Raw genomic sequence first — 18,155 nt, forward strand, 5'->3', positions numbered from 1 at the left:
ATAGTGTATTGCATTTACAAATAATTATTATATTACACAGGGAATGAGAAGCATGCCAAAGTAAGTGCATGTTTAGGATTCTATTTCAGATTGTAGGTTTGGTAGTAGTGTGGAAAATGGACTGTGATGGGGGAAGCTGAAGGGATAACAGTTAAAAGGATAACTGTTTAAGCCTAAACAATGGCAACGATTGAAAGACGTTTTGAAGGCAGATTCCATGGCATATAGGAACAGATTAGACATGTAGAGACAGTCAGCAAGTGTCATCAACAGTTCCCAAATAGCTCAGTATTAATGTGGTGATACAGTTAACTGAGATGATGTTGAAAGTACTGACAATGTTTTCTATCTTTGTTACTAAAAAATTATTCCTACTCCTCATGTTGGGATCCACGATTATCTTACATGTTGTCAATCAGCAGCTAACTAAAACTTAATGCTGTCTGAAGTTCTATCTTTGGAAAGAACTGCTGTATAATAAGAATTTTGATGTCCTATCAGTTAATTTCCTGAAGTAGCATTTCATATGTGCTACAAATTTCTTTAAAATCATTATGTGTTTTAAATGTTATCCATCTTTGTTTCTTAATAGACAACAAAAACTTTCTTGTTTCATGCTGGCCTACTTAAAAATGTTTCTTACCATGATTGGCTTGCCCTGAAATGTTTTAACTTCTTCTCTTAGGTATTTAAAAGCCTGTTAACAAATCAGAAAAGAACATTCATTAACATTCAAACATTTCACTAAAGCCATCTTTATTCTATCAAGAGATTTTGGTACTAGCAACTATCTCTCAGCTAAATAATAAAAAATTCTGAACTTGAATCCATTATGTAGATGATATGGAGTGAAAAAGTAAAAATTTAAGACCTCAGCTACAGTTTACACTTATTGTGTATTAGCTACTATGGATTACTACAGGAAAAAATGCACAGAATTCAAAACAGACTCGAAATTTCACTATGTATCAATTTTAAAATGGGTTCAGACAGTCTAACACGAAAAAAAAACAGTGAGTGGTTTTAAAATGCTATTAGACAAATTTTTGTTTCAAAGGAATATTACTTCTCTTATCTTTAAATAGGACATAACAATTAAGAATAAAATGTCAAAATTCCAACAATCAAAAAGGAAATTATATATTTATTGTGGGCTAACCATGTACTAGAAACAGTAACTACTGAGTACATGGTTTCCAATCCCCATGTTAAATTGTCTGTTATTGATAGGAAAGAAACTGTTCTTTTTTTTTCCACTAAAAAAATTTTTTTTACAGTTTTAATGTTTTTATAAAAATTATTTTTATGGGAGGATAACTAAGTTCACTTATTTATTTTTTAATGGAGGTACTGGGAATTCAACCCAGGACTTTGTGCATGCTAGGCATGCATTCTGCCACTAGCTAAATACTACCCCCAAACTGTTCTTAAATTGGAATTTAAAAAAAGCTGTAGGAAGATGATCAAAAGGCAAACTAATTAATAAGTAAACCCAAAAAGTTGAATAGGGTGCTCAATAGTCTTTACAAACATTACTGGGAGCCCACATTTTCTCAATTAAAATATACCACTACCTCTTTAACCACCAGGACTTGAAATCAGATGAAAACTTTTCATCTTACCTGTTGTGCATCTGTGTCTGACTGGAAGGTGATATACCAGTTGCTATTGTGTGCAAACTCACAGCTTATCACCTTGGGGCAGTTTTCATTTTTAAACAAAGCTTTCACTTCCTAAAAAGAAAAACCTTAGTTAATTCTGAAAATACATGAATAATGGGCATTAGTTTCTCTTCATGTTTTTTGGTCCCCTCTATTTCTTTACTTGTTACCTATTTATGTCTTCTGCCCATTTTTCTATTGAGCAGAATGATGCTCTGAAACAAAAACATGCATAGTTATAGTCTAAATTTTGTGTATGATTAAGGGATGGAATCTTATTTTATAATCAGCAAAACTGATGTATTTCATTCCTAGTGGCAAGCTAAATTTTCTTTACAGTAAAATTCTTCCAGTCATGCTATTATCCATAAAAAGAAGGAGGGGGGATGTTATGTTAACATTTTCTGGGTGCTAATAAGTATTTTCATGCATTCTCATTTAATCCAGATTCACTTTCTACAACAGTCATAGACACGAGCTATGGACAAAGATACCTTCTTATTCACAACTGATACACTTGAAAATGAAAACTCCAACAAATACATGGGTTCAGAAAAAGATGATTACCAAAACTGAGAACTGTATAACAGTTAACAGCCTGTAAAAAGTTTTAAAAAGAAAACATCTGGAAGTGAATATTAAATATCCCTAAAAAGTTACAGAAAATGAAACAACATCTACTGAAACACCATCCAGGGTGAGATGCTATAATTTACTCTTGAAAACAACCCTGTGAAGATTTTATCATCTCCATTTTACAGCTGAGGAAATGGTGGCTTAGACTATTTAACCTAGATATACTATCACAAATCCAGTTTGTATAGCTTCAAACTCCATTTTGTCTAGTAACTGTTTAAGGAGAAATTCAGTACTAACTAATAATTCCCAAATATCAAAAGAATCTGATGAGGTTAAATGGTCCCACAAATATAAAAATATCATTAAGTATCAATTTTTAAAAAGATAATTATTAAGCTGATTGGACAATCAGCATGACAACAGTGAAGTCCAACCTGTATTATGACTCCCTCTAATTTTTAATACAGTGAATTGAAAAAAGAACTTTCTACTTGTGAAGAAATTTTCTTGGGTCAAAAAAACTACTTAATACAAGTAACCAGCTGAGTTTTGTGACACTTGTCAAAGTGGTGAAATATCCCCAAGTTCAGTTAATAAAATTCTGATCCAGTCCAGAATTATATTTCTGGAAAACTATCTGTGGAATTATTAGTTAATTCATTCATTAATCTCTACCTTCAAAAATCCATAGATAATCTCCAAATACGTACAGTTACTTTAAAATGTATAATGAATTAATTTATTTAAATCTTAATAAAATCCCTATATTCACTCTTCATCATTCTTGAGGAGGAGTTATATTCATAGATTTACTTTTCCAAGTATAAGAGACGTCTGGATCTAGGGTAATCAAAATTTATTCCACTTAACAGGAATTTTTCAGGTCATCATCCAAATCCCTTTGGTTTAATCTGAATTTCAATAATTACTGCCAGACTTTCCGTAGCTATTTCAGTATTCTGCACTTCCTTTATCTTTTTCTAATGAAGAATATACTGCTGCCTTGTTCCCTTTATCATTTTTCATCTGAATATGAATTACAATAACTATAAAAAATTCTAAGAATAGCAAACCTTAGAGTGTTTTACATACCAGGTACTGTTCAAAGCTCTTTATATACTAACTCATTTAATTTTCACAATTTTAGGAGTTATTTATTACTATTATTCCATTTAATAGATGAGAAAACTGTGGGTAAAGAGGTTAAGTAACTTACACAAGGTCACAGAGCTAGTAAGTAAAAAAAGGTGGAATTCAAATACAGGCAGTCTGGCTCTTGAGTCCCCACTCATATACTCTACATTGTTTCTTAATATTAAAAATATTCTTTCCATTATGCAATCTTCCTTTCAATTTGTAACTTTTGACATATAGTTCATAATTTAATATCCAAGATCTATCCAGTGACAGTTTCTCTTCTAATTTCTCTCACTGTTTCTAAGTTTAGGAAACGGTCATTCTGGAAACTTAATACTAAATGACCCCAGGCAAAAAGATTAACTACTAATGTATCAAAAATGTCAGGTGACAAGGTTCTAAGAATTCTTTTTTAAATGGCTAATCAATTATCATATCAGTTACTGATTAGTCCTCCCCATCTCTATTATGCCTTAACACGACAACTTAGTGTGAAGCTCTGTGCTTGGTGGTTAAGAAACATGGGCTTTGGAACCAAAACTATCAAGTTCAAACCTAGACCCTGTCACTTAAAACAGCCCATGTGTCTTTAGGCAAGTTATTTACCCAGTCTAAGGCTCAGCTACTTTACCTGTAAAACAGAGATAATAAAACATTATGTTTTAAATAAGTTTATACTGTATAGCACAGGGAACTATATTCAATATCTTGCAGTAAACTATAGTGAAAAAGAATATGAAAAGGAATATATATATATATAAAACTGAAACATTGTTGTACACCAGAAATCGACACATTGTAAACTGACTATACTTCTACTTAAAGAAATAGAAAAAATAAATAAATACTGCCATTCTTCCAGTATTTCAGAATTTACAAAACATATTAAATTTGCTTGTTTACCTCCTCCAATTTAAACAGTTAAAGAACATTTAACAATGCTAATGATTTACCTCTACTGGTGTTGTTTCAGGGATCTCTCTAAGAATCACAATACAACGCTTATGACTTGGTCTCACTTTCTCGCCCTTCTCATCAACTTGTACCATGGGAGAGGCTAAAATTTTAAAAACAGGTTTCATTCAAAAGGGGAAAGTAGTGATATTAATAATTCCATTGAAAAACTATTCATTTCCATTTCCAACTAAGTAAGTTAACAGTGGCTAGTATCTTAAAGAAATTAAGTTATAGAATTAAAGTAACAGTTACAATAAAATACCTTGAGATTGATAAACAACACTGCCAAATGTTAGTCTCAAAACATATATTCATAATACTTACTTTGTGACTTGGCAGTGTGTCAGAGTTGAAAGGAAGCCTTCAGAGAGTATACAACATTTATATCTAATAGGGTAATTTCCCTGTATATAACTTTATTTGGAGTAATATCAATGTACTTGCATTAGCCAAACACTACTCTGGGGAATGTAATGAGTTCTGGCATGTGAAGAAATTCTTCAAGTCTGAGAAGCACTTAAACCAAGAATTACATACAAATGATTACAATCTTTTCTTGATTTTAACATATTTATACTCTTACTACTATAGAGACCCAGAAGCTATCTTTTAGATGCTGATTTTGAGGAAATAGTAAATGAAGACAGTACCACAAGCCAAGACTTTATTTCTAGTTCCTTCAAAGAGATAATGTGTCACATCTCCCTAAGCAGGTAAGTAGAGAGAATAAAAGAAGTAGTTAAGGAAGAAGGCTTGTATATAAGTACTAGGTTCCAGCCCTTGGAGGTGGAAGATTTTACTTGTCTCCTGGCCAATTTTTTTGATGTTGACAAGACTGGGTAATTTTAAGAAATTACGTCTGTAGAAATAGATCAGAGATTTCATGCATGTTTTTAGTGCTCCCGAGACTGGAAACCCCTATTCTTATAAGTCTATTATTGGACTTGCTATATTTAACTTTTAAACATGTTTACCACATTTCATATAAAAGTGAAGATCTGCCTTTATTCAGTCAAGTAGTTAACAAAACCCGTAAGTTACCAAGAAATGTTGACAGAAAATATAAACAGCACTAAAAATTCTTAGAACCTCAATCTAAAAATATAAATTCTTTACCAAATTTTAGAGCAGTGTTTATCAAACTACAGGCTGCAACTCTTTAGTAGGTTGTGAAATCAATTTTAGAATAAAAGATGTGAATTCATTGCAAGCATGTAGTATTAACCTGTGTAGTCAACATTTCAGTTGTGTGTTAGTATGTGGTGTGTGTATTGGGCTGTGATATAAAATGTACTTCTTACTTGGGTTCAAAAGTTTGAAACAGATCACTTCAGAGGGTGTCATAATGACACACAGCTTTCTAAAAGCCCAGAAAACTGAGGTTTAATTGCTTATATTTGAGTAAATGGATATCAAGATAAACAAGGCATAGAATTGATATCGAAGCTCTATATGTACCAGTCAGTAAAAATAATTAGAACAGAACAGCAAAAAAAATATGGAGTTAAAAACAATTCCCTTATGATCAGAAAACAGAAAAATATTTAATTTTTTGACTTTAAAAAATAAGCTAAAAGGTATAATTTACATACATCTCAACACTTCAAGGATTAGGTCAGGATCTGTGGTCAGCTTTTTTATTTCTTCCATGTTGGCAACTGTCCAAATTGGGATGAACTGATCACTGTCCATTTGAGATATCAGGTAAAGATCCTTTGACAAATTTTCTCTGAAAGAAATATACAGAAACAACAGTCCTATAAAACAAACAAATCTTCAAAAGCACCTAAAGAAAAGAGGTGCCTTATTTACTTTTATCACTAAACCTAGGAAAATAAAATTATGCTATCAGAAATAACACAGCAAACTATGAAAATACACAATATACAACAGATATATTCTAACAATATCTGAAAAGTTTCTGAATCCCTAAATACACTGGGCCCAAAAGTTTTGAACAAGGGATTTTATGGCATCATATTGATATGGAAAGAGGTTTAATGTTAAATTTAAAGTATAATACAATATATTACATACACCATCTTATACTTGATCACTGATGCTGGCATATGCATATGTGGAAAATTAGTTTAAACCATGAGCTGGATCATGGAGGAAATTTAAATTTCTTAATGTTTTCATTTTTAATACTTATTTGACTTTTATTTAAATTTAAATAATAAAGTTAAAATAATAAATTTATAACATCTTAATTTAAGACAAAAAATTCTTTAAGATACAGTTTTTTTTAAAAGGAAGATATAAACACTCTATCTTACACATAAAATCTTGTTAACAAACTGAAGTAGAATCAAATTCATACATTGTTATTCACATTAAACCCCTGAAGCAGTCTGGTTATAAATGACTAGAAATCTTTGCTTAAAAGCCACCTTCTCAATGACCACCCTATTTAAAACTGATGTAGTTTTAAATCAACTGCCCAGATGTAGGGGGTGGCGGGGGGGGGGGTAAATTAGGAGTTTGGTATTAACATATACACACTAATATATATAAAAGATAAACAATAAGGACCTACTGTATAGCACAGGGAACAATATTCAATATCTTGTAAAAACCTATAATGGAAAAGAATCTGGAAAAGAATACACACACACACATACACACACGGCTCACTTTGCTATATACTTGAAACTGACACATTGTAAACAACTATACTTCAATTAAAAAAAACTGAAACCACCCAAGCACTCCTGATGCTGCTTTTCTCTTGCTTACATGGCTCTGTTTTTCCTCACAGCACTTATTACCTAACACACTTCTAAGCTGCTTATTTATTATGTTTTTTGTTTTGTCTCCCCTAGCTAGAACACAGGATCCATGAAGGATCACTGTTGTTCAAAATGTGTTTCAAAGCCCTAGTCCTGGCAAAGAATAAGATCAAAGGCCTTTACACTCAAATTATAATAAAATAAGTAGTAATCACTTTTTTAAGGTTATACAATTGTCAACAAGTGATGGTTACTTGTCTTTGGGGAAAAAAGAATAGAGAGGATACCAGTAAAGGCTAAACTCACCTCAGCACAGAAGGAGGAACACATTATTATCACCCTAATCAATAAGATATTACTTAAGAGTTTGAAAACTGTAAACATAATAAACATAATATTCGTACAACTAAAGGCTGTAGTCTAAATCAATTCTGACTTTCAAGTAGGTCTATTCTTTAAAAAGTGTATGATACACTATATTAAGTCAAATTAACAGATATCTCTCATCTAGGATTTATGACTAATATCTAATATGTCCCAGTGGCAATTGTGCTGAGCTGCAAACATCAACTGCCCAGATGGTTTGAACTGTATCATAGTTCTGAGTAGGATGTGGGAGATCATGAAAAGCCAAAACTCATACTGCAACAACTAAAAAAACTTGGATAAATTACAAAAATCATGTTTTTAGAGATAAAGGAGAGATGTGGAAAGTACAAGGACAAAGTGAAATTCCAGAAAGATGATCTTTCTTTCTTGAGGGTATCTGCAGACTCTGGACCAGAGAGAAACTAGCAGAACTTCAGGCAGTTGCACAGGTCTGGTGTCATGAGTAGGAGACTAAAGAAGCCCCCCCACAACATATAGCTAATTTTCCTCCATGTGACATTTACTGAGTTCTAAGGAGGAAGATGGGAGGCTGAGAGCCAGGCTGAAAAGGACGAGTAAAATCTTTGTGGTCTCCTGTCCCAGTGGAAGGAGGAACCTTGCATCAGTCTTAGGACAGATCTCTCTGACAAGACATTTGCCAGATTTTGAAGCTGTATAGGGTAAGAAGCTAAAGAGCTCATCTAAAACTGCTGAAGAACAAAACTAAATTTCCCTTGGTGTTTTAGGACTGAGGTAACAAAAAAACTGGTAAAATCAAAAGCTTAAGAAGGTCATGACTAAGAAATGGAGATAAATTAGAGGTGGATCAAATCTAATTAAAATGGCTGCTCAGCCCTGACTCAGCTCAATTCTTGACTAGATGGAAGCAATCAATCTGCTTCTGCCCATGAGAAGAAAGCTCAAATCTTGTCTAGAGGGAAAAATTATGGTACCTGCAGCTTCTAGCTTCTTTTATATGTAGTGTCCAGCATACAATCAAAATTTGTAAGATATGCAAAAAGCCAAGAAATTATGACAAAGAAACAAGAGAAAAAACTCAAATACAAGCAGACACACAAATGATCCAGTTAAGCAGGCAAAGATTTTAAAATAACTGTTAGAATTGTTATAGAAAATGAACTGCATCATACGCACAATTGACCAGAGAAGAGCCAGAAGGCGCTTTGTTTTTATAAAACTAGAGCCTATATACTATACTATAAAGACAAAGAATAAAAAGGAGGAGAAGTAAAGGGAGATGTTCAGGATGAAGGATCAATTAAACCTGAGTCAAGAATGTATTATGTGTAAAGAAATAAAGAAGTCTATGATAAAATCCTGGTTTCTTGCTTAAAAATGGTTCACTGGTCTTACCTCTCACCAGATACAGGAAAAACAGACAGCATTACATTTGCATGCATATCGAAACTTCTGCTGATTTTGAAAAGGTTTTATGAGGTCTAAGGTGTAAATATAATTTTTATCCGTAAAAAAGATATCTTGAAACGTCTGCCTCAAAGAACTCTATTAGAAGACACTAGTAATATAAATTCTATGCCCAACCACATATCTTATTAAAAATAACTCTATGATCAAAGGTTACAAAAGCCAACTAATAAAAATAATTTAAGAGATAACAACCTCTTTGAGAACCCTAAAAATGAATACGATCATAGAAAAAACATCCAAGAGAAAATTTATGGGGAGGCTATAGCTCAAGTAGTAGAGCACATGCTTAGCATGCATGAGGTCATGGGTTCAATCCCCAGGACCCTCCTCTAAAAATAAATAAATAAACCTAATTAGCCCCCTACCCCCAAACAAAAAGAAAAATTCATTATCTTTCTACTGGGAATAGATTCTCTGCGTATGCAACTGGTGACTACATCTTTATATCTAGTTAAGAAATACACTAAAAAATGATACCAAAATACATCCACTGAAGGAAATTAAGACTATTCTTCTACCTTCTTTCACAGGGATTTTACATCAACTAACCAAAATTTCAGAAAAGGAGAAATGGCAACTAAAAAATGATAGTGTACCGTGAAAAACAGAATTCTAATTGTTTCTTCAGACACTCTTTTAAGTCTTCTGTAGAAATTGCTGAATTGCTTTCTCCTGATAGTAGAAAACAAGAAAGAAAAAGTTAATACCTAATTACCACAGGCAGTAAACTTACATACTATTGTACTCAAAGTAAGTCACAAGTATGCACAAATTACAATCACCAGAAAATTGTGTTTTTATTATTTTTAGAATTCAGATAGCACAAAGTCTAACAAATTTCTTTCAACCTATCTATTCTTCTCTTTAGATAGAGTTCATATCAGTTTTGGGGTTTTTTATGCTTTTCTTGGTGGGAGGGGGAGGTAATTAGGTTTATTAATTTTTTTTAATGGAGGTACTAGGGATTGAATGTAGGACCCCATGCATGCTAAGCACACACTCCACCACTGAGCTATACCTTCCTCACCTTAAAACTACATATTTTATCAATTAATTAACAAATAATCATTAATACTAAAAACACCTGGCTACCATATTGTAAAACTACCCTAAATAATTAAAAAGTGTGATAACTACTTCTTCCTTTAATAAAAACTCAAAGAACAAAAGTAACAATAATTTAAATTTGAAGACAGGAACTAACTAAACCAAGTGGGTTATATATAGCTCCATATCTATATTATGGGTGGTAAATCCAGTGTGAGTCACATTCCTTTAACTTCTATCTTTCAATACTCTTTTCATTCCTTGATTTTAGAGCACAATATATTCCTAGGAATACTGAAGGCACTCACATGTCCAAAAGATCAGATCAACTCTCTAATAGCCCTCTATGCTTTCTGTTATTTAGACTCAGAACATGAGACTTTTTTTTCAGCACTCCAGTCTAGAAAACCATCAGTCTCTCATTAGAATCTTACATAAAACATTACAGGCTCAAAGCATATAATATGTCCTCTTCTTAAAAAGCATTAATGAGTAAGTAGGCTAATTCCCTTTAAATACACAGACAATAGGATGTATGCAAAGATAAATTCTGTGCATGATTTTACCACTACTTTGTCTTACTACAAGATTCAAAGTGATACTAGATATTAATTTAATCTTATTAAAAATGAATATAAGCAGCATTCTATTTCTATGTAGTATGTGCAACCCCTCTAATACAAAAATTATTCACTCAAATGTTGGTTAAATGAGGAATAAGTTAATTTAACCTTTCAATGTCATTATAGCAAACCTATTAAAATACCAACTAGTTGTCACTTCTCTTAAACCAACTCTATGTTCAAAGTAGCCAGTGGTTAGATATATTATGACAAGTAGGAAGCAAACCTAACCACTTTATTTTTTTTTACTTTTTTTATTGATTCATAATCATTTTACAGTGTTGTGTCAAATTCCGGTGTTCAGCAACACTTTAAATTATTATACGGAAATATCTCCCTATTCCACTTCAGAAAAAGCCCTTTTGAAATTAGAAAAATAAAGTTAGATAATCAGGGTCTATGGCCTATTTTTAGTTTCTTTTAAATTTCAACCATTTTAAATCCAAGCAACTTCTAATCCATGCTAATTAAATGAAAAAAAAAATCTCACAAGTTGAACTGTAGTAGAACTATGTTTTTAATACAACCCTTTTCTCAAAATTAATCCTTGCAATTTTACACTTACAAATGCATTTCACAGTGACAAAAGTGATGGAAAAATTGATAGAACTTGCACTGATCTCAATTAACAGACCAAAAAACTTGAATTCTTTGAAAGACTGTAATTTAGGTATCTTTTATCTAAGGGGAAGGGGAGGAGGGGAAAAGACTAGCATACTGCATTCTCATTTTACTAATAAAACCGTAAAGTTTACCAGAAACGTCATATATTTGGTAATTTAGATCTTCTGGTCCTAAAATCATTCCATTGGTTGATTCTTCAATGCCTGCAGTATTTCTTGTGGTTTCACAAGATGAATACATTACTTCATATTCCTTACACATATCATCCGAAAGCTCTCTGTTACCTGCATTAAAAAATATATATATTGAAAATAAACAGGAATTCTTTAAATCTTATCTTTTGGAACTCTGTGCACCTGTCTTCTATAATAAGATTTCAGAGAATTCTACGAGTTGGGAAAATGTCCACATGGTTTTAGAAAGAATTCTCTTCCAAGGGAGGTAAGATTGACCATTATGGATAAGCTAAAATGATTAACGATAGCCAATTTATTTTACTTTTAAAAATTTATTTTCCTTTTTGAGGAGGAAGGATATAATTAAGTTTGTTTATTTATTTATTTTTAGAGGAGGTGCTAGGGATTGAACCCAGGACCTCCTACATGCTAGGCATGTGCTCTACACCACTTGTGCTATACCCTCCCCCCTTAAAAGAGCTTAAATTTAGATAATACTATCGATGTATCAGACAGCTTTGTGTACTTTATTCACTTAATTATTAGAAAAGCCTATACCAAAATTCATTACTATTAATGTTTTACAAATGAAGGAAACAAGCACAGAGAGGTTAAGTCATATGTCTAAGATCAGTGAGTAAACAGCATTGCCAATGATGGTATAGATCAAAACTAATTTTAAAAAAAATCGTTATTATAAATGGGTTAAAAGCTGAACCCAAAGATACAACTACTGTTTGAAATTAGTGGCAACTCATTAATATTGGATAAGTAAGAATGGTATACAAACTACATGTTAAATTTTAGAAATACATTTAATCAATAATCAAAGGAAGTATCCCCGAAGTTCTACAAACTGGTTTAACCATAATGTGATTTATGTTTAACCATATGTTTAACCAAAATGTGATTTGTTCTGATGAAATATTTAGGACTTACCCTCAGGATGAGACCCTGATGTAGCTGCTGTTTCATGCCAAGAGCTTTCAGTTTCATGAGTTACTGGAGTGGCATCAGTATTTCCTGGAGGTATTTCTTGCCATACTTTGGCATTAGGATTTAAACCAGTTCCTTTAGATGTTACCTGCTAAATAATTAAAAGATCCAGTTGTAATATTTAAAATTCAATGCATTAAAATTACAAATCTAGATAAAAGACTTTCCCATTACTTAAATGTGAAGAAAATCCTGAATGATACTATGTAAGTTTTTTTTTAACATTTTTTATTGATTTATAATCATTTTACAATGTTGTGTCAAATTCCAGTGTTCAGCACAATTATGTAAGTTAATAATATTAAATAAGCACTATTTTAAAGTTTTTGGCTCAAACTGAAAATATAAATCTTTTAAGCAGATGAGCTTAAAATATCTATATATAAAATTCATCTACCTATACAATAAAATATCTCTATAAAATACTATTAATTTAGAAATACTGCTTTATCTCAACCTACTCACTACTCACAAATATAAAATATATTAAAAGTATTCACATCTTTGACATCAGCTTGTGTTTGAATATGTAGAGCAAATTTTTGAGTTATCTAAAGCAGTTTTCCAGAGTATATAGTTTTTATTGCCATCTAAGCTGTGACAAAGACCTGTGAGTCTGAATGATTCTATAATTGGAAAAATTTCCCCCAAGTCAAAAACAGCATTCTGCCTTATCTTAGAATATACTCTCCCATTTGTTCTGAAAGTGTGCGTTCTTAATGTCTAAAACATAACTATTTAACACAGTACCATGTGAAGTGCCCTTCTATATACATCATCTAATCACAGACACATGTAAAGGTGAAAAGCAGAAATGGATCATGGGTTGGGGAGGAAAATATTCATTCAAAAGTTGAAGGAGAGGAAGAAAGCAGGATGCACAGATTTCTCTCACCACATTCAAGTAAACAGGGCTTGATCCTTCTCAAGTACATTAATGTCCCTCCAAAAATTTTACTCCCTTTCCAGAAAGTTACTATTAATTGTCTTAGCCATTAGCTGAAGGCCCCTCCCCTGGATGGCAGGCATCAGAAGACAGATTCAAAGAGCAAGGAAGCTTATGATCTGTAGGTACTGGGAATTTGACTTTCATAAAAAATAACTGGCACACACTGAACCATTTATTAGGAGGTTGTCATGAATTCTGTGTACCCGCAGGGAGTTCTTACAACTGACCCTGGCTCACAGGGTTTTAAAAGACAAACAAACAAACAAACAAACAAAACCCCAGCCTTTAACACCAAGACTCAAATATAACCAACCAAAGCAGGACTGTGGGTAGGGAGAACTGCAGAGGCCCCAGAGAGCTGCTGAGAAGACTCAGCTTCTAAGAGGCCTCACTGTACTTCCTGCAATTACATCCCATGAAATTCCCATGTACCCTTTTAATCTAACAAACTGATTTTTCACTTGAGTTTCCATACTGTACAATTAACATGACTAACATAACTTGTATGTAAGAACCAAGGAAACATCATTTAATTACACTCTGCAGTTTGCCATATATCTTTGGACTGCTTCCTTTTATGAGCTGAAACCCAATTTAGAAAAAAGGAGAAAGCTCAGACACAATGTCCTCTTCCATGTCAAGGTTCATTCATATCTTAGAAACAAGGGCAGAGCCCTGAAATGGTGGTGTTAGTGGATAGTATTTTATCACTGACACTGTTTAGAACTGCCAGGTATAGGATAATACAAACACCTGGCTTTTAGTCAATTTTATTATTGTTTTTAAATTCTCTATAGACAATACACCGCCCCCCACCTCTTCACCAGGGCAATAACCTCTCATCACTTTGCCTTCAGAGCTGAGGGGACTGATAGAATGTGTTATGCAATTCTTTGGGCTAGGCACTGTACTGAATACTTTGTATCTATCACCTCTTCTAATTCTTAAAATAATCCATAATTCTAGTATATCCTTTTTACAAGTTATCCTAGTATATAAGAAATAACCTATTCAATGAAAGACACACGTAACTATAGACCAGCCACATACAGAATACCCTAGAGTCTTAAAATTAGATTGTATATAAAACTGATGAGATCTGGATAAGTTCTGTGGGCTGTACCAATGTCAATATGCTTGTCTTTACACCATACTATAATTATGCAAGGTGTTACTACTGAAGAAATCTGGGCAGAAAAGTACATGGTACTGGCTATTGTAAGTCTTACATATCTATACGAATTTAGGATCAGCTCGTTAGTTTCTATCCAAAACATCAGCTGTTATGGTAGGGACTGCATGGAATCTGTACATCAGCGTGGGAGTATTGCCATTTTAAAACATTGAGTCTTCTAATCCATGAATATGAAATGTCCCTCAGCAGTTTCTCTGAGCACTGTTTTACAGTTTTCAGAGTGCAAGTATTTCACTTCTTTTGTTAAATGTATTCCTATTCTATTCTTTTTTAGCCTACTGTGAATGGAATTGTTTAATGAATTTCATTTTCAGATTGTTTGTTGCTAACATATTTTGGGTTTTATCCTGCCACCTTGCTAAACTTGTTTACTACAGTAGGCTTTTTTTTAAAGTGGATTCCTTGGGATTTTTTTTACATACAGGATCATGTCATCTGCAAATAAAGACACTTCTACTTCCTCCTTTAAAAAAAAAATGGGGGGATACATGGTATCATCCTTTTAGGGGGCAATTCCTTGTGAATCTGTAATTATTGAAAAATAAAGTTATTTAAAATAGAGGAAAAATATTGTAGAAGACATGGAAAACGTTTACATTTTGAATACATCTGGAAAAGTAATAGAGCAAATTGCTATCATATTACAGAAATAACAATTCTGTGAAATAATTCACAATCATAGAAAAAAGTGGAAAAACTAAAAATGAGTGTTATTACTGGTTGTCTCAAAGCAGTACAATTCTTATTTTCATTTTTGTGCTTCTCTGTATTTTCCTACAATTAACATGTTACTTTTACAATCAGAAAATGTATAAAATATTTAAGATCCAAATTAAAAGACATCAATTGGGAAAATCATTCTTGGCAAGTGACATAAAAAGACTACTGTCTTCAGAGAAGAAAGCTTATAGAGCCTACCAAATGATAAAAAAGGAATATATGTGTGTATATGTATGACTGAAACATTATGCTGTACACCAGAAACTGACACAACATTGTAAACTGACTATACTTCAGAAAGAAAGAAAGAAAGAAAAGCAGATACAAGTAAAAAGACAATTTGTAGCAGAGTATCCGCAAAGTTAATAAACATGCAAAAATGTTCAATTACACTAGTCACTGAAAAAATGTAAACTAAATTATTTCACTTTAACCTGTATAGTTAATTTTCACAAATAAGAATGCCTGCTGCTGACAAGGATGCAGTAAACTGAGCAATACTAAAAACTGTCATAACCCTTTTGTAAAGCGACCTATCAATATCGATATAAAAAACTTAAAAGACATTCACTATTTGACCTACTACAGTGAATTTTATCCTAAGAGCTTCACACACAAGAATGCCCTTTATAGAATTACCTAACATAAAAAAATTTGGAAACTGAAAATGCTCATCAAAAAAGTTGATGTGTTTTTCTATAATGAACAGTCTTTAAAATGACACAGTAATGAATCTGACAAGTCAGTTTAACTAGAACAAAGGCTTATTTTTTCATTTAAATTTTAGATAACCATGTCTTTTGACTAAGGCGTAATATAGAACTCCATAAAAATCCTTCTCTCTCCCACAGAACTAGAAGGAAGCCCTTGAGGCTACACAGTTACATAAAACATCTATTAAAGGATGTAAATTGTCCAAGTGCTTGCTGAAACTATCAGCCAACATACACATATGTAATATGTAAGCACCAGATACTCTCAAATCACACAAAAATATTCAAATTGTCAGTCTGAAAAACTGACAGATCAGTCAACACCTCTATTTCTAACAATATATGCCATCATTAAATAAGCCAAAAATAGTCCTCAACATTGGCCCATTTTATGACAGTTCCTATCTGGGTAGAGAGATAAATGAAAGGAAAAAAGAGAAACATCAATTTCTTGGCAACAGGATACTCTCATAAGAGAGCAGTTTTAAGGTAACAGAACCAAGAGTTTGCAAAAAGTCACCATGAATATGGTGAAATCATCTCTTTGGTCATATATAACCATTTGGTTTACTTACCTATTTACTATCAGAAACAGAAATCCCACTTAACCCTACAAATGCTGAAAAACAGAAATAAAGTATATAAATTGATTAAACTTACTTGCCTCATGGCATGGCAACCATCCAGGTTTAATTTTTATATCTCCAATATTAAGAGGACCACCAAACTACTTAAGTACTTAAGCAAACAAACTAGGCACAAAACAAACACTTGTTATTTCACTGAGCATAAAAAAACTTCAGGATCCTACCAATAGATACTTAGGAGTATTATATGGAAAGTAAAAATGAAAATTAAACTGGTGATTTTTCACCCTTTCTGACAAAGAAGGTTAACTAACATTCATGAAACACTTAATTCATCTTAAATAACTACAGTTAAATTGTATCATTCACATTTTGCAGATAAGGAGAAAAGTTACCTAGAGGTAAAGTAATCTGCCCAAGGTTGTATAGTTAATAAAGAAAAGGACCAGGATTTGAAGCTAGTCTGGAGAGTCTGCCACTACACTATAGTGACTCTTGGCCACTATACTACAGTTATCTTACAGAAAATTTTAAGACAATTAGTTACATACTATTTAAGGAATATTATAAATCTCCTCACCAAGCCAAATAGTCCCTGGCCCCAGTTCTCCCTAGAATAGCTAATAATCCAGAAGAAATGAATATAGTAAATAGTCACCAGATAAGACCTAGAGTCTCCAGGGCAAAAGTCAATTCAGCTCTGTACTGATTTCGATCCTAGGGCCAGGGTACAGCTGATTTTTCAGTTAAAAAAATATTGAAGGTAGCTTATGCAATAAGATTTTCCCCCTATTACAAAGAATTTATCCTAACCTGAGTTATTTTGTCTGCAGCCTCCACAATAGCAATGACCCCTGCCTATGGTTTATTGTTCTCTAGGACCTTAAACAGTGACTAGCACACAGAAGACCGACAGTAAAATTTATATGCTGTATGAGAATTTCTTAAACTTTACCGTGTATAAGAATCATCTAGGGATGTTGATAAAATGGAGATTCTGATTCAGCAGTTCAGGATAGGACCAGAGAGTTTGTATCCTAACAAGCCACTGGGTTTGCTGGGGCTCACACTTGAATAGTAAGGTAACTGGACCACCCTAAGTTATTTGGCCCAAGTTGTCAAGAATCAGGATTCATTTACTTCATATCTGGAAGAAAATCTTTAGTTTATTCATCAATAAAGCTATTACTATAACTGAATTGCTTTGCTGTACACCTGAAACTAACATTGTCAATCAAGGTGTTACTACTACACTTCAATAAAAAATAAAATTAAAAAAAAAAAAAGCTATTACTGTTGGTCATCTGGTATCAGAGGGAAAGACAAGACATATCCTCAAATTCTCACTACCTCAGTCAGGGGCAGCTGACGAATACTTAAAAACAAAACAAAACAAAACAAAACAAAACAAAACAAAACAAAACAAAACAAAATCTGAGGCCTCTATAGATTAGTGCCTTAACTTTTGGGGACTCATGAGTTGCTCTGAATACATAATCAAAATTAGACTTCTCCCTAGAAAGCTCTACATATGAGATTTATGAACCTAATTGCTAAATATTAAGAACCCTGTTAATATATGTCTAGCATTTAAATAATTTATATAGTCCTCAAAATACTAAGTCATTTTACTTCAAATTG

General features: G+C 32.6%; 1 protein-coding gene across 8 annotated transcripts in view; it reads right to left on the bottom strand.

Moving 5' to 3' along the window:
• LARP4 (La ribonucleoprotein 4) overlaps positions 1-18,155 on the bottom strand; it is a 132,497-nt gene that overhangs the window by 33,568 nt on the left and 80,774 nt on the right. For 6 of the 8 annotated variants that reach the window (XM_072972819.1, XM_072972821.1, XM_072972818.1 and 3 more), the window contains 7 exons: positions 12,294-12,441; positions 11,310-11,462; positions 9,481-9,556; positions 5,927-6,063; positions 4,331-4,434; positions 1,623-1,733; positions 644-697 (listed from right to left, as the gene is read on the bottom strand). In XM_072972819.1, coding sequence (XP_072828920.1) covers positions 644-697; positions 1,623-1,733; positions 4,331-4,434; positions 5,927-6,063; positions 9,481-9,556; positions 11,310-11,462; positions 12,294-12,441 — 783 coding nt within the window. Of the gene's footprint in view, positions 1-643; positions 698-1,622; positions 1,734-4,330; positions 4,435-5,926; positions 6,064-9,480; positions 9,557-11,309; positions 11,463-12,293; positions 12,442-16,502; positions 16,554-18,155 lie in introns of those variants that run through there. The other 2 variants (XM_072972822.1, XM_006202965.4) reach the window with 2 other exon arrangements.

The sequence above is a fragment of the Vicugna pacos genome, chromosome 12, assembly GCF_048564905.1.
Source record: "Vicugna pacos chromosome 12, VicPac4, whole genome shotgun sequence".
NCBI classification, from domain to species: Eukaryota; Metazoa; Chordata; class Mammalia; order Artiodactyla; family Camelidae; genus Vicugna; species Vicugna pacos.